Source organism: Camellia sinensis, chromosome 15, assembly GCF_055761805.1.
Source record: "Camellia sinensis isolate YWXY chromosome 15, ASM5576180v1, whole genome shotgun sequence".
Classification (NCBI taxonomy): domain Eukaryota; kingdom Viridiplantae; phylum Streptophyta; class Magnoliopsida; order Ericales; family Theaceae; genus Camellia; species Camellia sinensis.
This window is the reverse complement of record NC_138975.1, coordinates 20,295,064-20,317,454: the sequence shown is the minus strand read 5'-3', so window position 1 is coordinate 20,317,454 and position 22,391 is coordinate 20,295,064. Positions and strand designations below refer to the sequence as shown.

Here is a 22,391-nt window from a genome sequence, read left to right as displayed (position 1 = left end):
CCCAGAAAGTCCAAAAATAAAAGGATAAAATTGTCATTTTGATTTTACTATAATATTTTATTACACATATTTTCGTAAAAAATCAAAAAGTTATTCCAAACTTACATATTTTTTTCTCTTCTTTTTAACCAAAAAATTAAAAAGTGCACTTATATAACACATTCCAAACAATTACTAATAAGTGTTCTAAAGACACTCGTTAACAAAACTTTATTTTATTTATCATATTATGTGTCAATAATTATTAATAAGAAAGATTGAACCTAATAAAAAAAAAAATACAGTGTCAATATATGACATGAAAAATGTATAGGTGCAATTTCCTAACTAGAATGAAAGGTTAGTTTGAGAGCTTGCTCCAAATATTCAATGAGGTGGAGTTGCCTGAATACTTAAAGCAATCCTAATCAAATTATTTGGAGCAAATTTTGTCAAGCCAACATTCTATGCTAATACTGAAACCACCTTTGTGTATATTAAACAACAATGGTAGAAAATTTGATTATCATATAACTAAATTTTTTTGTCTAGTACATTTTGCAATTTAATTATATATTACTACTTGATTGAATGTGTAAACATTTTAACAATTATCCTATGTAAATGTAAGGAATATAAAGCCTAATTTATCCTAACCAGTAAAACCTAATGTGAAATCATAATTATTAATATTAGTATTATTGTTGCGTGTTAAATATTGATATGATAAAATTAGAAGTCTAATAACCTCTATTAAAATACATTTGATTTTCCATGTTATTCTTAAAAGACGCACTTAACACAAGTGTAATATTTGTTTAAATGTAGAGTAAATATAAATAATAAAAATATTTTGGGTTGATAACACATCTGTTAAATTTACCCCTACTCATTTAGTGAAGTTAAGGAATGAATCAAGTTAGTTACAAAATATATATATATATATATATATATATATATATATATATATATTGTGTATTTTACTTTACTTTTAATGTTCCTCTTAATTTTTTTAATGAAAAGATGCATATAGAAAAAAGCAAAAGAAAAAAAGGGAAAGTTGGATTTTTTTTTGTTCTTTTTTAAAATTAGTGAAAAAAAAATTCAGTAGTTGGGATATGTTTGACGAATAGGGTTCGTGGGGTCCAACTCAGCACGTGAGAATGGTGTGGGAGTGTTGTCAGCCACCATGTGAGGGAGAGTTTAGTATATTCACATTCTTATAAAATAATAAAATTGTGAATTAAATTACAAATATATCCCTAAAGGTTATTTAAAATACGAAATGTTCCCTCTAATTTTAGAAATTAAAAATATTTTTTTATTTAACAAAATTAATAAAAAAATAAAAATAAAATTATCTTAATTATTAATTGAAATATATTTATGATATCATTAAAAATTATTAATTAACTTGATAATTTTTTAATAAAATAAGTAATTTGTTATGTGATTAAAAACTTGAAAGGGTGAAATATAATTTCTGGAATTACAATAATAATTCGTATTTTAAATAAACATCATGAAGTATATTTTTATTTTATCTTAAAATAAAATAAAAATACATAACAAATATAATATTTAGGGTAAATTACACTAACACCTCCCCTAAGGTTTCTATTTAATATAGATCATTCTTTACATTTGAAAAATTACACTTATTCCTGTTAAATTAAAATAACATAGTTGCTCCTTAACTTTTATACATATAAAACAATAAAATAATGTAAATATTTTATTCATGTCATTTCAAAGAAAATAATAATCATCTTCTTTGGTTTAACTCACACAAAAAATTGAGTTTTTATTTATTTTTATTTTTTGTATTTTTTTTAATTTTTACTGAATTTCTTTAATATTTTAAATAATTTTTTTAAAAACTTTGTAGATACACTTAATCCAGATATAATTAAAAAGTATAATATTTTGTAATTTTTTTAAATTCACCAAATACAAAAAAAAATATAAAAATTCAATACATAATTTTATTTTCTTTTATTCAACCGATTTTTTTTTAAAAAAAAATTGTACAAATTTTATACTTTTTAAATATATCTAAATTAAATTGATATAATCTACATATCATGGTGGAAATAAAAATGAAAATTATATTAATATATAAAAATTTATACAAAAAATATCATAAAAATGTTGTTATAGTGATATTGTAAATATAAATCACATTTATGGGTGTTTGATTTAAAGTGAAAGGTCACCATTAAACTATATAATTTTGTTTGAAAATTATATATAAAATTTATGTTTATATATAATCACTCAACAAAAATATATTAAGATAAAATTTAGGATAAATTACAAATATATTTCCTAAGATTTGCTTAAAATACGAATTATTCCTTGTGATTTGAAAAATTATAAATATCTCATTGTCAGAATTTTTTATTTAACAGAATTAATTGAAAAAGTGAAATTTCTAACGGTTCACCTATATAATAATAAAATTATTTGAATTATTAATTGAAATAAAAATTTAACATTATTAAAAACTGTTAATTAACTTAATAATTTATTAATAAAAAACATATTTGTTATGAAATTAGAAACAATAGGGTATAATGTAATTTTTAGAACTATAAGAGTAATTTATAATTTAAGTAAACCTCAGGAATGTATTTGTAATTACCTTAAAATTTAATGATTGGAAATTATAAAATGTAATTATAATAATAAGAAGAAGAAACGATTAAAAAAAAAACTAGATGATCATTTGAAAAAATTTAAAATATGACATCAATAATTTAAGAGATAAATAAATCTGTATTAAAAAAAACTCAAACGGTGTCAATGTAATTCACCCTAATATTTATTATAATTTTTAATATTATTAGGATATTTGTTGAAAAGGGCCGAAATCGAGCGGTGGTCAAAGAATCCAAAGTGCACCTATACACAGAGGGCTAGCTATTTTTATCAGTAAAAATGATTGAGACGCCAATTTTGAAGATTTTCATAATTTCATTCAAAATGATTTAGATTATTTATGTAATTTTTTCTTTTACCTCGCTCACATGAGTGATTCATAACATTTTAAAGATCATAAGAATCCAAAAATAATGATCTTAATCATTATTGTTTTATCAATGTATAGATAGAGGGCTAGCTATACAATAGCTGGAACTTGGAATCAGACTTTTCACACTCACGCAATTTTCTCTTCTCACCCTCCTCCATACATTCCAGAACAGGCTCGGAATTTTAATTTGAAAAATGTTATAGATTCTAAATTTTTTATCAAATAAATAACTAAATATCTCACATGGGTGTGGGGTTGTAGACCTCATACTCATCTGAGACATTTGGTCATTTATTTAATAAAAATTTGATATTCTTAACATTACTTTTTTTAATTTTAATATATAAGGGACGAATATATACTACTAATAAAAAATTTTAAAAATAAAGTAAAAACTATAACATTGATTTCTGCCGACATAATAGATGAAAAGTAATAGGAAAGACATAAATAAATAAATAAACATGTCTTTGTATATTCATATTGACTTTTAAAAAAAAACAATATGGTAAAAACATTAGTTGTGATAAATTAATTTTTGGACAAATTTCACTTTAATTCTTTATAGTTTGGGTTATATGTGGTTACTCTATAACGTTTGGAAATGATCATATAATCCTCTTGTGATTTGTGAACTGAAATATACTGGTAAACACGTTAATGGTTTAATGAAAAAAATTAAAATATTCTTATATTTTTATCATTTATTTGAAAAATAAAATAAATTTTAATTCTATATATTTTATTTCATGTGTGATTTATCCTCTTAAATTTTAAAAATTAACATGTAACCCCTTGCTATGTGTTTTACACTTATGAATCATTAATTCTTTATGGAGTGTAGGGAGAACTTGCACACACTCTATCAAAGAATTAAGAATTTAAAAATAATTAATGATTCATACGGTGTTGCTTTGATGGTTCCCACACGTGTGTCAACCCATTTCATTTGTAAGCCAAAACGTGCTTGCACGTGTAGGAGGGAATCAAGTGGCTGACTAAACTGCACGTGCCTGTTGCCTCCTTCACGGGTGGTGTCTTCGACTAAAGCAAGTCCTGCTAAACCCATCATCAATTCTCTCCTATAATTCTAATATAAAGGTGGTAAGCCTTATAATTTAAATTAATGATTATTATTTTAAGACACCACCTAATAATGTTTTAAGAATATTGGATAATTTTTATTTTATATAACGGATATTTTACGTAATTGAAATGATATGTATCATCCTTTTACTTATTAATCAACGTTAGTAAAAGTGAAACCAAAATTTAATATGACCAAATACTTAAGCCTGTTTGGTAATCATTTCGTTTTCAGTTTATATTTATAAAAATTTTAAAAATTGTCATAAAAACTTGTTTGGTAATTTTTTTTAGTTTATAAATGGTTGTTTTAGTTTATAAATTTGATGAGTTTACGTTTTCAGTTTTTAATTTTTTTTCAATTAATTTTTTTTTCAAATAATTTTTTTTTTCAATTTTTTTTCCAAATAATTTTTTTTCAATTACTTTTTTTCCAAATATTTTTTTTTCAATTAATTTTTAATTAATTTTTTTTTAATTATTTTTTTTCAATTATAATGTGTGTGATCCCATTGTCATAAATAATAAAAATAAATATAAATATTTTAGGTCTGAACAAATATATTTTTTAGTTTATGTTTTTAAAATTTTTTAAACATTTTGTTCAAACTAAATGCGTTTATAATTTATGTTTTTCTAAAAATAAACAAAAATCAGTTTATAAAATTTTTGTAAACATAAACAAAAACCGTAAACGTTACTAAACGCTACCTTAGCATCTCGAATTGAGCAAAAAGTGATTTCTCAAGTTCTTTTTTAATGAATAAAAGGGTATATCATGTTATTTTGATCAAATAATGTATTCGTTACATAAAATATTTTTTCCTATACATGACATACAATCCTCTGTCTAACGATTTGTATTGAAATTATTTTAACTAAAGAAATGATATAATTAATTAGCAGAAATTTTGAGGGTTTTTTTATTTTTTATTTTTGTTAATTAGTGAAAGTCAATTGTTAGCGAATAAATTAGCTTATGAGAAGAGTTGAATAACAAATTTATGTGGATAATATTAAACATAAAAAAAATCTAATTTGACCAATTATTTTTTAAAATAGTTATTGAAAAAATTTCTGTAAGCAACTACCTTTTAGGAAGAAAAAAAAAAATACAAAATATATATTGAGTTCAATGGACACCCCGAGTTATGAGTTGAGTTGCCCCTGGCCCTGGGTGCTTATGCCATGTCATCAGCATCACTGGATTAATTTTGCACCAAAACAAAAAAAATATATATATATATATATATATTTTAATTTTTTGATATTTGATTAATACTTTGGAACAAAATATTTCTATTATATGCGGTGAGTAGAAACCAATAAAGAGCATTTTTACTATTAAAAAGATTAATGCGATGAAATAATCAAGCTGGAAGTAAACTATTTAAAAATTGACTGACATAATTTTTTAATGATAAGTTATTTTTAAGATTATGATGAAATATATTTTCTTTTAAAAAAAGTTTACTCACTTTTTATTCAACAAAACAATAAAAAAATACTTAAAATATTTTTTAAAAATATTTTATATCCAAGCAAATAGAACTTAAAAATAAAGCGTGTTTGAGATAAATTTTAAAAAAAAAAACAATTGAGGAGAGAGTTTAGAAATTTTTTTGGTTTGTTTGATTATATATTTTGAAAATGATTTTGGAGTTTGGGAGTTTGGGATGATTTGATATTTTGTTATAGTTGAGTAGATGCGTGTGAGAAAAAAAGTGATTGAGAATGATAGAAGAGAGAAAAAGTGATTGATTGATATATACGAGAGAGAATGATTTTAATTTTTTTTTTCAAAAATTTAAAGCAAACAAAATTTAAAAAAAATTTCTTAAAAATTATATTTTGAGATACAAATCAAACAAGCCCAAAGACTTATCGTATGGTTTTTAGCCCATATGCAAAGGAAAGAAGATTCAATTCGAGCCCATTCCATCACTAAAATTTAATTGTCGAGTCTCGATCAAGCCCAGAAGGTCAAATATTTAGGCTTTGAATGTGGATTTTCCAGTGACAAAAAGAATCACTGTCAGTTTGTTTGGGGATGAAATCAAAGAGGATATTATGCTCTAAAACCGCAATTAGCGCAAAAGTTAGTGCAAAGTTTCTTCTTCTCAGCAATTTCCCCAAAATTCAAAGTGGATTGTTTTTTGAGTTGGAGAAAGACTGCTACTACTCTTCTCCGTCTATCAAGTGGCCAATCCCCAATCTGGACAAAGATAGATAGACAAACTTGATTGATTGAGATACATTTTGTGACCCATTTTCTTCTGTTTGATTGCCCAATTAAGTTAGGTTTTGTTTATATGACGCGTAATCACCGATTACTTAATTTAAATATGATATAGTATTTTTTCACTATATCACTGGTCATTCTCGTATTATATTTTATTTATTTTTCCTGTTATTTTTATTTTTCTTAACAAAATCTCTATAGATCTAAACAAAACCATAACATTATTGAGAACAAGTTTTAATGTCAAGTTAGAGAGATGAACTCATCAATAAATGCTGCTCATATATTCTCAATTATTAACTAATCATATTATTTATACATTATAATGATTCATGATTTTATAAAAATCATTAACTAATTTTCTATGTCATAATGTATAGCACATAATGAGATGGTGACCAACTATTTCACATCCTAATTAATAGTATTAATTTTATCAAGTCAATTTTATTTATATAACAGGTATATGTCACTTCTTTTATTTTTTAAAAATTAAAGAGATATGTATACATTTTATTCATAGTTTAGAAAATCGATCTACAAAATAGACTTTTATATTATTTTCCATATTTAAAAACAATCTATAAAAGATAATATAATTTTCATTTACATTTTAGATTTTTTTCCCCTTTAATTTACATTCTAGAATATTAACTAACATCTTTATCTTAACATTTTCGAACTTAAATTTCAATATTAAAAATTTCCAGTACTTTAATTTTCAAGCCCATCACCTAGAACCATGATGTAGGGATGGAATAATTTTGGCAAGTGGAAGTGGAACTGATGCTCAATATTTTTTCCACATCATGAGACTTAGAATGACAGCTAGTCAAAATCATTCCAATAAATTAGGAGGGAGAATATCCCCTTTGAAATTACTTCTGCTGCCACCACCACGCCATTACCCCCACCATCTCCAACCACTATTACAATCATTAATATATTATTTTAAAAAATGCAACCAAATATAAGAAAATATTTTTTAAATAAATTTTTTTACAAAAAATATTTTTCACCAAAACAAAGAAACAAAGAAAATGTTAAATCTCATTTTGTATCCCCTATGGAACTCAATAGTTCCTCATATAATTGATGGGGAAGTATGATCACCCAGTACTCTACTCCCCCAAACACAGCCTATGGGAAGAAGCAGCTTTTGACAAAACTAGATCTGCATGTGGGTATTGTGCCTATGAGTGAGTGCAATACTGGAGGACATTGCTAGACATTGCTAGAGGAAGATGAAAATGACTGAAGTTTCATCACTAGTTTAGCATATCAAACCTAGGGCTCATAAATCAATTTGTAGATACAAGAAGGAGAGAATCCAATCATTCAATCCAGTTTAAAGTGGTCAACTAATAATATTTCAGTCACAGCATTCATGGGATCACTAATAATAATAACTGACATCCAATTCATCATGAATATGAAGTGAAAAAAGAATTACAATTTCATACACCAAAGATTTACATCTTAAATCTATTTATGGGACTGTTGATTCCAACTAGAATAACAAAAAGTCTGACAATTGACATGGTAAAGGATATCACACATGGATGACTAGCAAGGGGGTTGGAAAACATAAGAGATATTACTCCGTTCTCCCACGAGGTTTGACATGTCCAGAAGGTTGAAATGCTGTGAGAATTTCATTCATGATTCTCATCACGAGAAAAGCATTTCCAAAGTGCACTGGCCTAAAGTAACACTGAAAATGGCAACACTCGCAATGTCATAAAGCTTGGAGTGTTGATGCATTTACAAGACCAGTATTCTGTTACACATATTCATGTCATTCAGGTAACAGATTGAGTTAGAATATTTTCCAAAACATCGCTTTGTTGGGTGGGGTGGGGTGGGGGAGGAAATCTTGAGCAGACAACCTGGCAAACAAATCTTTAAACCAGATATTGAGAAGTATATTGTAAACATTCAGGTGAGCTGTAATCATCAGGTAAAAAATATTCATAAACCTTCATATCATGCAACTGACTTCTCATAAAGACTAAAAGTTTTGACTGTCCTAGGACCCTCAATTTCAAGCAAAGTATTGAACTATAATCACGAGAAAAAAGGGGTGGGGGCTCGAGCTTTACGGCTCAACTGTTGTCACCTGTTGCCATTCTCCATCTACTTCTTCTTTCCACAATGTTACATAGTTTTTCCCATCAGCCACAGCCAGTATGTTTCCAGTGAGTGACCAAGAGACCCTCCAAACAGGGGTCAGAAAATCCTTCAAAACCTTACCATCCCATTGATCCACTTCCTTTGTCACAGTCCACACAATGACTCTCCCATCCTGTGAAGCACTTGCAATTGTGGATTTAGGGAGTCCCAAGTTAGGTGCCCAAGCAACATCCCTAACCCAATCAGTATGCATTTGAAGAGCAGGGAAGCAATCCATCTTCCAAACTCCATTATAAAGCTTCCACACTTTTACAGTATTATCACAACCACCCGATGCAAGCTTTTGAACAGGATCAAGCAGACCAGAGCCAACAAGAGCACCAGGAGCCATTGATGGTGCCCATGAAACGGAAGTAACACCAACTAGGTGAGCTTGGTCAATGCGTGACGTGTCCCAACCACCATCAGATCGTGCAGTAAAAACTGAAATATTGCCATTTGAGGATCCACATGCTAAACATAGACCCAGTTCATGAGGAGCCCAAGCAATGGAATTCACAGAAGATTTATGATCATCAAAAACTTGGGCTTGGCTCCACTCATTTTGGTTGCTTTCCTTCCAAAGTCTGACCCTCCCATCATAAGAACATGAAGCAAGAAGGGAACCAAACTTGGGGTGAGCCCAAGCCACTTGCCACACAGGTCCTTGATGACCGCTTAAGGTGGCAAGATGCTCAGAGGTCGAATTGCTCACCCCGACTATCTTAATGGTGTTGTCTGAAGAAGCTGTAGCAAGACGCTTACCATAGTAATCCATCGCCACATCATGAACAGTGTCTTGATGACTAGTTTCAATCTTTTGAGAAGGCATTTGCTTCCTCCAAGAAAACAACAAATTCAAATTCCTTGTTTTGACCCTTTAACCTTGAATCACTTCCGTTCCAATAAGCCGGTACAAGACAACCCTAATTGAACGAAAGTGAGATGCCGAGGATTTTTAGATTCATATTCATAAGTACGAATTATCTTCATATGGTGATAAAAAGTAGCAATCAAATAAGGTCGTGTTTAAAAAACAACAAATTGAAAACTGAGAAATAAATTTTCATATGGAGTTCAAAGTATGAACCGTCTTCATATGGGGTTGGCGACAAGGTGAAGGTGATGGTGGTGGTAATGGTGCAATAGAGTGGCGGTGATGGTGATGGTGATGGTGTGGATGGTGGTAGGGTGGCAATGAAGATGGTGGTTGTGGTTGTGATAATGGCAACGATGGTGGCGATTTCTGTTACAAGAGTTATTTTTAGCCAGAAAACAATGCATGAAAGATATACCTTTAACATCTTTCACATGGATGTTGATGCTATAGTTGTCTCCGCCAATTTTCGGGCAATTAGTTTTTTATTCAATCATAAACATTTGTAGTTTAATCTTTCATCATATGAAATTGAACAGACATGTGAATAGGAACATTAATGTAACCGACCAAGGACCATATTCTTCCCCAATTTGGGTTTTACTCACATCTCGAATGAATTTAAGGACATATTTGAAGAAATTCTGACCGCCAGTCGACACAGTTTGTAGGTTCCAGACAGCTATAGTGGCTGAACTTAATAAAATAGCAATTACAGCCCAAGAAGTAATAAGTACTTGGCCGTGGATTTGGAAACTTCCTATTTTCCAACAGAAATGTTGGCCTACTCCCACACCGGATATGATGGGACTTAATGTTTTGTTTGGTTTGGTTTGATTTATTGTGAATAGCAACATTAATCACTAGAAAAAAATGTTCACAAGTTAAATGAAAAAGTGATATTCGTAACCAATATTAATATATTGGGAGATGATGATCCATACAGTATTTTAAGATGCCTCAGAGCATCTCCAACGGTAGTAGGCATTTTACCTATCTAAATATTTCTATAAAGTATATATTTTATTTTGCCTATCAACTGTTTTATGTTTTTACTCCAACCATGCTCTTTATTTTAGCTATTTATCCAAATACTATTAATTTTATAGAATGACACGTCAACAACAAAGATGGAGGGAAATGATCCTAATGATTGAATACATTTTGCCTAGTGTTGAAGGCTAGCTACATGTAGCTAGTGAATATGAATTGAGCCAAAATGCCTAATCATATGCCTAGTGCATTGGAATTGAAAAAAGTGAATCACACTAGGCATTTTAACTAACAAGTATTATATGCCTAGTGCATTGGAGATGCTCTCAAACGCCAATTTGTGAAGGAATTGGTCTAGTTAACTTCTTGTATCGAGATCCCTGCCAAAAGGAAAAAGTAATAAACATTTCAGACATTTTGAAGAAAAATAATATTTGAAAGTATTAAAACATTCTTCACCTGTTATTCACATTACTAAACAAGAAAAGGAAAGGAAGAGAGGTGAGCAAGGTTCTGAAAAGTGGTTGCGATCGTTGTAACGTTGGCGGTGGCGCGGTTGCGGTGGCGGGGTGTAAAGGCCTTAGCGTAACGGTTGCGGTAACCGGAACTGTGAATTTTTTTATTTTTCACACAATTTGAAAAAAACTTACTGATACGCATATTTTTTTTCCATGATCATATTTATTGGGTTTAAAATAAATATTGATCAATTTTTATAAATTTTTAAGTATGATCCAATATATTTTATATTTTTAAATCAGTATAAACTGAGTTTTTTATATTTTATTTTAATAATTAATAACTTTATATTATACAAAAAATCAATCAGTAACTATTACATATAAGATAAACAATGACAAAAGTAAGAGAATAAATAAGAAGCTAAATATATATATACATATTTTAACCAAGCCAAATAGATAATGACCACAGTTATTATTTATTATTATTTTTAGACAATATATAGATAGACACATACAAACAAAATGGTTGAGTGATAACAGTTGAATAGAATAGCATAAGTCTTACAACTTTAACAAATCAATAACATGTTCTTCATCTTCCCTCTTCTCTCTCTCTCTATCTCTTGCTCCTCCATTTTCTCTCTTTATCTTCCCTCTTCTCTCTATCTCTTTTCCTTCATTTTCAGCCTTTTTTTGTGTGTTTTTTCGAAAGAAACAGTTTGGAACCGTTACGTAACGGGGTGTAACAGGCCATCACGGTTGTTATGGCACCGTTACGACCGCTACGACAGCCGCTATGACCGACACACCTGTGAATCTCAATCACACTGTAAAAGCGACCGTAACGAGTGGCGGTAACCACCAAAATCATTACGTTTTAAAACCTTGGAGGTGAGGGTCATATCTTTGCACTTGTATTATATATCACAAATTTACAATTGATGACAATAATTATTCCAGCTTTAAATTTTGTATTTGCACTAATAGAAACTTTCTTTACTAGACAGGAGAAACATATTATAAGTATTTAATTTTCCCTATAGTTTCTTGTAAGTCACGTAAATTTGCACTTTACTTGCCATTCCACTTTATTTGATCTATTTAAAGACAAGGGCAAATTACATATATACCCCTCGAGGTTTGGCTAAATTACAGATGCCCCTGAGGTTTGAGAAATTACGAATTTCCCCCTGAATGCTATATTTTCATAAGAAATTAGGGGGTAATTTGTTATGAAATATAAACCTCAAGGGGCAAATTGTTATGAAAATACAAACCTCAGGGGGCGGGATGTAATTTCCGAAACCTCAGGGGTATCTGTAATTTAGCCAAACCTCGAGGGGTATATATGTAATTTGCCCTAAAGACAAAGGTATCTTTTCCGTGCACTAAAATCAAGGAATAAACAGTAAAATTAGCTAAATCAAGAAATGCACCAAACTCAAATTAGCCCCACATTGGAGCTGTTATGCCTCTGTAGTGACTGCCCAACATGCCAATGCTATAAGGGTGTGTTTGTTTGGACGGACTGGATAAGAGGGGATTGTAATTCATAGGATACAAATCTAATCTAATCAAATAGTCTCGGGACAATGTATTCCGGGACTAACATTGGATTGAACTATTTTTAGTAAATCCAATGTTTGGTTAGACGGACTGGATAAGGATAAATATTCAAAAGACTATTTTACCCTTATAATCTATAATTTATAATTTAACAACACTAAAAAAATTTAATTTATAAGGCCACAATTTTTAATTTATTATTTTCAATTAAATTAAATTAAATTTATATTTTATATTTTATATTTTTATTTAATATATAATTTTAAATAACGACAATAAAAAAATAATTTTATTTAATATATAAATTAAATTTTCAACAACACTAAAAAAATTTAATTTATAAGGCCATAATTTATAATTTATTATTTATTATTTTTAAATAAATTTAATTTATAATTTATATTTTTTTATTTAATATATAATTTTAAATTAACAATACTAAAAAAAATTTATTTAATATGTAAATTAAATTTTTTTAAATTTAATTTTTTAACAACCCTAAAAAAGTTTAATTTATAAGGCCATAATTTATAATTTATTATTTTTAATTAAATTTAATTTATAATTTATAATTAAAATTTTTCATTTAATATATAGTTTTAAATTAACAACACTAAAAAAATAATTTATAAATATTCAAAAGACTATTTTACCCTTTTCTAATTGTTCACTAAGTAATAGCATGGAGGGTAAAATAGACATTTCACAAAATAATCCCATGGGATACCAATCCCATGGTTTCTATCCCACACCCCCATGGGATAGGATAGTCCCATGTTTGTGGGACTAATAGTCCGGAGCAAAATTTTTCAAACAAACAATGGACTATTAGTTCGGTGGGACTAATAGTCCAATCTCACCCTCTTATCCCTCAAAACAAACATGCTCTAAGATTCTAATGCATTGATAAAAAGTACTTGTATAATCAAGTCTTTCTCATAGCCATAACACATTATCACTTATCCGATTCTCAATTACAAATCCTACTAGGTGGGGAAAAAAAATAAAGCAAAAACACTTGATTATTGAAATGAGCAAATGATATCAAAACAACAGCTAATATACCCAAGAGGGACAAACTGTTGGTAGAAAGTATAATATCAAAAACCACTAGGAATAGGAATATTTACCTTCCCCCCGCGCGCCACCCCCCCCCCTCTCTCTCAAATCAGATTAAAAAAACTAGTTCCAAATGAGGCCAAATTATAAAAAGACAATAATTCTGCTATCATTTAGAAATATTCATTGATCCAAATGTAGCTTCTTCATAGAAATCCTTAGAATTCATTGACCCAAAGTACCCACTATTTCAGAAAAACAAGAATCAAACCTAACACAAATAGAAGCTTAATCGAATCCAATTGAAGCAAACAACTCAAGAAACTCACTTGATGAACAGAACATAATTATTTTAGAACATAATTGATGAACAGAACATAATTAATGGCCTGTGTGTAGAGAATATACGAATATTGAATCGAATCTCGCAATTCATCACAATCTACGAAGAGATCGGCATTCTTAGGGTTAGGATTAATGGCCTGAATGTAGAGATTGACATTCTTAGGGTGAATCGATCAATAAACCCTTACTCCGAAGGATCTAGAAATATAATAAAATGGATCAAACAGAGGAGAATCGATGATGAGCACTTACCGCAAAGTATTGATCGATGATATCGTCGAGAGAGATAGAGAGAGAGAGATAATAGAAATGATATTAGTATTGATCAAATAAATAGGGTTGATGTGGCATCAAGATTATAGAAATGAGATTAGTATTAATCAAATAAATAGGGTTGATGCGGCTTCAATAACATTGAATGTATATAATAAATAGGGTTAATTACATTTTTCACCTAATAAATTGCTAATAAATCTGTTTAAAAAAAAATTGTTATTTTAAAACAGATTGTTAATAAATCTGTTCCAAAAAAACAAATGATAATATTAATAAGAAAAATTTGGGATGCAAAGTATGTGTAATTTTAACAATATTAATAAATAAATAAAAATTGGAGTAGAAAATTTTAGAAAAAAAAATTTAAGTTCATAAATTATTTTTGTATTAAAAAAAATCTAGATTATAACTGGAATATCTAGTTTATTGGAAAAAAAATAAAAAATTGTTATATCTACCAAAAATTTATAAATATTTAAGAACGTCTAGAATTTTTTTATTATTTATAATTAAAATATAATTTCTCTAGAGAATGAGACGATTTGGGACAAAAACAGGTATGGATCTAGAATGAGAGGGAGTGTGGTGTAAGTTTTTAAATAATTTTTTTTTTTTTACTTTTTAAATTCAAATAATTTACATATACTTAGATATATTTTTCAATTTTCTTAAAAAATCACTAAATTCAAAAAAATATCAAATTTAATATTTTACGACATGAAATGTATGTTGTCTTAAGTGCAAATATTTTATAACATATTTTTGTATGCCGTGAAAATATACATTTTTTACGGCATACTTTTGCATGTCATAAAAAAATCAAATTGATTTTTTTTTTATTTACAAGTTTTCACGATATTCATTAGCATGTCGTGTAATGTTATAATATTTTACAATATAAAATGTATGTCGTCTTAAGTGTAAATATTTTACGACATTTTTGTAAGTCATAAAAACATACATTTTTACGGCATACTTTTGCATGCCATAAATATATGAATTAACGACTTACATAGTATGTATGTTGTTATTGATAAAACATTAACGACTTGCCAAAAAAAAAAAATGTTGTAGAATGTACTAACTACGACATGCATTTAATGCATGCCATAAACATGATGCCGTAAATGGTTAGTTTTGTTGTAGTGAGTGGTAGCGACAATATGGTGAAAGGTATTGGCAATGCTAGTAGCAAAAATGGTGATACTGTTGGTGGGGTGATGACCAGTGACGTAGCCAGGAATTCAGTGGAGAGGGGACACAAATTAATGACAACATTAAATTTTTTTTCTTTCATAATAAACAACAATGAGATATTACTAAACTTAAATATTAAGAGTTCATTTGGATAAATGTGAATTTTAAATTAAAGGATTTGAGATTAAATTTTATACAAATATTGGGGAGTAACTATTTTATAGGTGGATTGGAAATTTACAAAAGAAGATAAGTTGAGATAGAAATGATATATTTTAGTAGAGAAATTCTATAAAACATACCGTAAAAAAAGTGTCTATCATATGTCGTAATTATGATTTTCGTGGTCTTTAGTTATAACACATTATAGTGTTAGATATAATTTAGTTATAATTTCTTATGGTTATTATTATGGTTATGACTATATATCAAGTAATAGTTAGTTATGACTCATTCTGATATTAATTATGACCTATTGTAATTTTTTTTTTATTTTTTATAATTGAAGATGTATTGTTTGATTATAATTTATATAGTGGTCATTTTAGTTATAAATGGAAAGAAACACATAGAGGATAAACTTCACATGGAAGATAAACTTTACATGTCAAATATAACTAACAATCTAATAAATTTCATGTCTTCATTGAAATTAATTATGTTTGCATGTCAATAATAATAGACATCACCATTATGACTTATCATAGTCTCTTTATTTTTAATCAAAATAATCATTATTTTTCTTATAATTTTAAAATGTCATTGACATTTACTTTAAAAAATATTTTTATAAATTTTTTTATTTAAAATATTTTCTTTATATTAAAAATAAATAAATAAAAATTCCCAAAACCCAGGGCACGTGACCCCCTGCCCTAATGTGCCTCCACCACAGGTGATGACGATACACTTTCACGGAGTACAAGCTGTTAGAAATTTAGCATTTAGAAAGAGCCTATTATTTTTAGTACTTGATTTTTTTAAGTGACTTGAATTGTGATTCTCAAATGCACTTCATGTATTTTCACCTGAATACATTCAGGCCATGTTTGTTTGGGTGGACATGAGTTTGGGATTGAACTAATAGTCTAATAAAATTATTAATCCAATGTTTGGTTAAACAATTGAAGTACGAACTAATTATTTTAAACTTGACTATTAATTAAGATAGAATACATAATCCAACGGATTCGTAATCCTAAGACTATTAGTCATGGGAATGCTAATCCAGTCCGCTCAAACAAACATGGCCTCAGTGTTAAGTGCTACATTGGATTATCGAACAACCACTAAGTAACGATATTGTCTTACACATGAAATAGAGTATAAGATGGGAAACATATTAAGGCCAAGTTTGGAAAGTCCCAAATAATTCATCTTTTTATCTTTTTATTTTTTTTCCATCACATCACCTCTCTACTTTTCTGCACATTTTTTCGTAAAAAGACAAAAAGTACACTTATTTAGGTCATCCCAAACAACCCCTAAATACAGTTAAAAGATATGTTTTCCATATCTAGATTCCATTAATTGAAGAAGAAAAAATAAACTAAAGACATCAGTCTCAAGAATCAAAAAACGGATGCATACATAGATGCAGATATGATCGAGTCATCATGAACAAAGAAACAAATCATATATAGATTGATAGAACCAACATCAATTAGAGGACTAGTTTGAACACAATAACGGATTACACACATATGGCTTATAACGCTTCTTTTTGGCCCTATGCTTAGGTAAAGACCTATCACTATCATGACACATATCGACTAATAGATTAATATGGAAATCATTCTATGCCCACGTAACCACCAACTAGTTTCAAACGTAGAAAATTTTATGAGAGATGAAAATGCAAAATTGAACCAAATTTGATCAAATATATGAGAAATCAAAACATCTCCAGTGATGTTGAGGTAAACTATAAATACTTCTAAGCCTCAAAAAAATTACCACAAGCCATTAGGTTTGTGTATACCATTTTGAGATATTGTTATGCTATGCTCTTTCCTTTATATAAACCTAAAGAGCAATAACAACAATTATCAATCACTCTTAAACAACATGTCTCCTAAGAAGCACGGACACAGACACACGGACACGTAAATTTTCAAAAAATACAGAATACGACACGTTGGGGACACGTACAAAAAATATAATTTTATATATTTATTATATGTCATATTTTTAAATATTTAATACGTATTTTATGTCAAATATTTAATTTTATCAATTTATAAACTTTAGGTATGTTATTTTAGTTAAAAAATAAATAATTTTTTTTAGAAAGAAAAAAAATAGTCCTCAGCTTGTCCCAATTTAGTGTCCCAGCGTGACATACTCTTTCCAGTGTGTCTAACACGTGTGCAGATACGTGACCTCCAGAGAGGTGTCCGTACTTCATAGCATGCCTCTTATGCTCTCAATCATTAGAATGACAAGTCAGTATGCTTCAAAATAAGGTTGCAAATACCTATTCAGTCGGACAGAAAAAATATTGTGGGACAATCACAAAACCCAGCATGCTTTGTGATGCTTAGATTTGAAAAGTCAAAATTAACATGTTCTCATGAAATCAAGATGCTTAACTGCAAGAGTTAAAATAAAAGTAATTACGTAGAAAACAAGACAAACTCCATTATAAGAATTTCGAGATCAAAGACTAACCAACAAAAGAGGGGACAAAGTTATGGGTCAAATCAGGCCCATCCAAACCACCATCACATGTTTAATTAGAATACTCTTGGGAGTATTGACAACCTAAGGCTATTTTGGCTATTGACAACCTCAATAAAGAATGCAATGTCATTATTGATTGGTGTTGCATATATAAGCAGGCAGGAGAAAACGTATTAGCATATCCTTCATTGTCCAGTGACAAGATCGTTTTGAAGTTTTATGTCCTCAGTTTGTGCTAAATGGGTTATATTGTCAATGGGAGTCTCTTGCTTCTTGGACTTCTTCTTTTAGTCTTGGTCAAAGAGGTCACAAAAGAAGGTGCGGCAGATTGATCTTTAAGTGTTATGTGGACAGCTTTGGAAGAGGACTTGTAACAGGACATAATGGTTTTGAACTTCCCTTTATTGACCATCTTTGCTCCTCTATCTATTGTTTGATTGTGGTACGAATCCCTTGCATAGAACTCATTATTGAAAACTTGTTTGTAAAGGGAGAGTACCCAAGAGGCTTATATGCACATGGCCAAGGCCTATGTTAATTGATGTTGGATCGTAACATAACATCACACCCCGCAGCCAACATCTACGACAGCCTACACTATCAACACTGACCTAATGGCAGCCCTTTCCCTTTTGATGGCTTCAATCACCTATCAATATTCAAGACCTTAGTAATGTCTTAATCTAGCCTATAGATCGCCTCCTCCGCAGCTTGAATCACAATGCCACATCCATACAATCTCATACTTACATAAGTGCATCCAATCTCATACTCAAGATGGTAAATGGCTCTGATACCAAATGATACAAACCACTTGAGTAGAAATCACCCTTGAAAACCAACATACAAGGGGTGGATGCCCAAGAGACTTATATGCATCTATGTCAACCGATGTGGGATCGTAACTAATTGAAAGAGAATTGTCCATTCTCTAGTTCATCGTACAAAGATACATGTCTTGGTCTTTTGCCTCTTTAACCCAGTTTTGTATTCTTTAAAATATATAACTAGTTTAAATTTTGTTAGCTAATATACTTAAGATACAATTTAACAAGAAAAATAGGAAAAAGCTCAAATAATCAAAACACCTTGTTAAGTGACAAAAAAAATAAATTATATTCACTGTAGATTTGGATTTCAAAAATACAATTCTTCTGGTGAATGTATTACAAATTTTCACCATTAAAAGAAAAGCATAGGGTAATTGAAGTCAAAGCCATCAACGAAACTCAATGTTGAATCAAGTAAACCGATCAATAGAACAAAAATTAAACAGATAAAATCAAAATTAAACACCGATTTGAGAGAATCAGATCTCGTGCTAATCAAACAATGTTAATAATTAAGTACTCAAATAGAAGTGAGATATAAAGATCGGCAACAGAAAATCAATCGATCAATCACGGACACAAAGAAATCAGAATGAAGATTGAAACCCTAATTAACAAGAGAAATTATATAGAAATCACATGAAAGATAATTGAACCTGATGAAGACGAAGAGTCTGACCTATGACAGAAGAGAGGAGAGAGAAAGAGAGACAACCTTGAATATAACAAAAGCAAAACGACAGTGTTTTGGGTACAGGAGAGTAAAAAAAAAAAAACGTGAATTTAAGTTTGTTTGAATTTTCTGAATTTATGTATTTCGATTAATCGTCTGGACCATCGGTGCAATATTTATCTATCGTATTTGTTATTATTATCAATCACGACTATCGTCCTGTTATCAAATGATCGATCAAACTACCGACAAATTAAATTAGGGTCATCTACAAACTTTAGTTTGGCTACATGTTCAAGCCCACCCATTTCATAACCGGAACAACCCATGCTTTAGATTTTTTTTTCTTTTTTGAAAAAAAAATAAAATTAAATGACATTTATTCATAAATTCCTCTTCATATATATTTATTTTACTTAATTTAAATTATTTTTTATATTCCAATAAGTCTTGCGAGTAACATAGTTATCAAAATATTCCTAATAATAATAAGGTGAATGGCACATTAATATTCACATTAATAGTGTGAATATTGATACTATTAAATATGAATGTTCATATCACCAAATTGTTCAAGGTTTAAAAAATATTTGTAAGAGTAAAATTGTTCATCAAATATTTTAAATATAAGAATTAGGATTTATTAGATCAAATGTCCAAATTAAAGTACTTATTAAAATACAATAATATGTTATGAATTAATTGTGATACAAGTACTTGAAAGAGAATCCCCTAATAAATTCCCCAATTTGATGAAAATAATGGGGAGGGGGAAAAGAGTATTTTCTTGTGATTTTATGTTTAGGGATGAAAGTAATTTTTAGAAATTTAAAAATACATTTCATATAAGTACACTAGTCGCCTGGAGATTTTAATTCACACCCACACAATACTTTAATAATGTTTTAACAATAATTCAATAGTTGTATAAGTAAATATATCTCTTCTACTAAAATATATATTTATTTTTATTTATTTCAATAAGTACTCACTATGTAAAATAATTTTGATCACTTTAATTTTATTGAAAGAAATAACAGTGAAATAATGTTAAATTTATGAAATTAAATTATATTTTTCTAGAACCACATGAGAAGTTAGGGCTTATTTGGAAACATACTAATAAATTAGTTAAAAAAATTAAAATGTGAATATAAAAATTCAACTCATTCTTTTTAAATTTTTTTTGTACATTTTTCGTAAAAAATTAAAAAATAACTAAAAATTCAATTTAGAAACTAAACCTAAATATAATTTACTTCTAATTTGTTGGATAAATTACATTGATCTCCATTGAAGTTTACAAAAGATACAGTAAATCCCACAATTTTGACAAAATTGCATTAAGTTCCTTTGAAATTTTAAGTTATATAACACTTTGTTCTATTTTCATCAATAATTTGTTGGTTATATAGATGAAAAAATGATATTATTGTCTCTTTTATATAAAAATATATAACTTACGTTGTTTATTTTTGTATTTTTGCACTGTCTGAATTAATTCGATTAATTTAATCTTACTAAAAGAAAGGTCAGTGTAATTATATTAAAACCATTGAATTTACTAATTTTTTTTAAAACTTCATAAGAGGCCAGTGTAATTTATCCTAATTTTTTTTATAGGAAAATGTTATGGTGTATCATTGCACCCTACCACTAAATGTGCAACCAAGTGACTAAATTTCGTAGCATCAATTATAAAATTGGTAACCTTGTCAGAAATTACCGTAACAAAAAATATCGTAACCAAGTTACAAAATGTGTAATCAAGTCACAAAATTCTAGACATTTTGTTACGCTACTTCATGGTAAGGTTACGCATTTTATAATTGATATTACAAATTTTATTGTCTTAGTTATACATTTATCGCTAAACCCTTGAACACTAGGGTTTGGAAAATGCTATAGGGCCCAAAATTTCTACCAAATGAAGTGTGGACCCCACACCTATGTGAGACATTTTGTCATTCATTTGGTAGAAAATTTGATATTCCTAGTATTACCCCTAGGGTTTTTGCCACCTTCGCTTCTTGTTTTGCGATTCCTGACGGGCCTCCGGCGAGTCTTCAAATTTGCTGCTCTTACCTTCTTTAGTTGATTTTTGCCTTCCAGAGGGGAGAGGGAGTTGAGGAAACTGGGTTTCAAGTTGCTTTTGCATCGATTTGGCCTTTCCCTCCCTTTTCCTCCTATCTCCATCCCTGGTGTCTTGTCTTTCTCTTTTATAATTACAAAATAATAAACTTTTTTAGTTCTTTTAGCTCCCCTCTTACCCCTCTATTTTGATCTAAGTCCTTTGCACCTTTCTTAGCAAGTCATTAAAAAACAGAATTTTTGATGGTGCTGTTTAGAGCTTAACACGGATCTATAAAGAGGATAGTATCAGTTTGACCTTCTCTCTTCTACTTTATAGTTGTTGTAAATCATCCTCCTTTGTAGGTTGCTATTATTTTTGTGGGTGTTTTGTTTTTGTTAATTTACTCTAGTTGTTGTGGTTGTTGTGCAAATATGTTGAAAAGGGGTTTGCTCCTTAATTCTAAGCCGATTAATAGATGTTCATCTACAGACACAAAAAGTAAAGGTATTTTATTCACATTTCACCTACCTTTTTCCTTTCCATTTCCAAATGTCTTTCCAAATTTTCCAACCAAATCCAACATTAGAGAAATGTGGTTTACCAAATGATGCTAGAATGAGTAGTGCGCCAGATAAGGTCCAAAGGGAGGTGCTCCTCCCAAATTGCATCGTTTGAAAAAGGTGATCATGCACAAAAACTTCTTTCTCATTGATCATAACCTCTACCAATCTCTACAGATTGAAGGTAATTTTAAATTTTTACATCAGTCTAGCTTGTCAGTCGTCGAGATTTAGAAAAATGAGTTATCTCAGTCCGATATGTAAGTTTATCAAACAGATAAG

General features: G+C 29.0%; 1 protein-coding gene across 4 annotated transcripts; it reads right to left on the bottom strand.

Moving 5' to 3' along the window:
- Window positions 1–8,244: 8,244 nt before the first annotated feature.
- LOC114261952 (protein transport protein SEC13 homolog B) lies at window positions 8,245–14,118 on the bottom strand. 4 transcript variants are annotated; one of them, XM_082908646.1, is made up of 3 exons: window positions 10,713–10,883; window positions 10,335–10,353; window positions 8,245–9,439 (listed from the first exon to the last, which is right to left on the bottom strand). In XM_082908646.1, exon 3 carries the CDS (start codon window positions 9,343–9,345, stop codon window positions 8,440–8,442), a length of 906 nt encoding a protein of 301 aa, XP_082764772.1. In that variant the 5' UTR covers window positions 9,346–9,439; window positions 10,335–10,353; window positions 10,713–10,883; the 3' UTR covers window positions 8,245–8,439. The 4 variants fall into 4 exon arrangements, with proteins under 4 accessions (XP_082764772.1, XP_082764774.1, XP_028058080.2 ...); XM_082908648.1 differs by having other exon boundaries at window positions 8,245–9,407; XM_028202279.2 differs by lacking the exons at window positions 10,335–10,353; window positions 10,713–10,883 and adding an exon at window positions 14,070–14,118.
- Window positions 14,119–22,391: the final 8,273 nt, after the last annotated feature.

Coding starts and splice junctions, on each gene's coding strand:
- LOC114261952 (XM_028202279.2), bottom strand. CDS start 9,345: ATGCCTTCTCAAAAGATTGAAACTAGTCATCAAGACACTGTTCATGAT.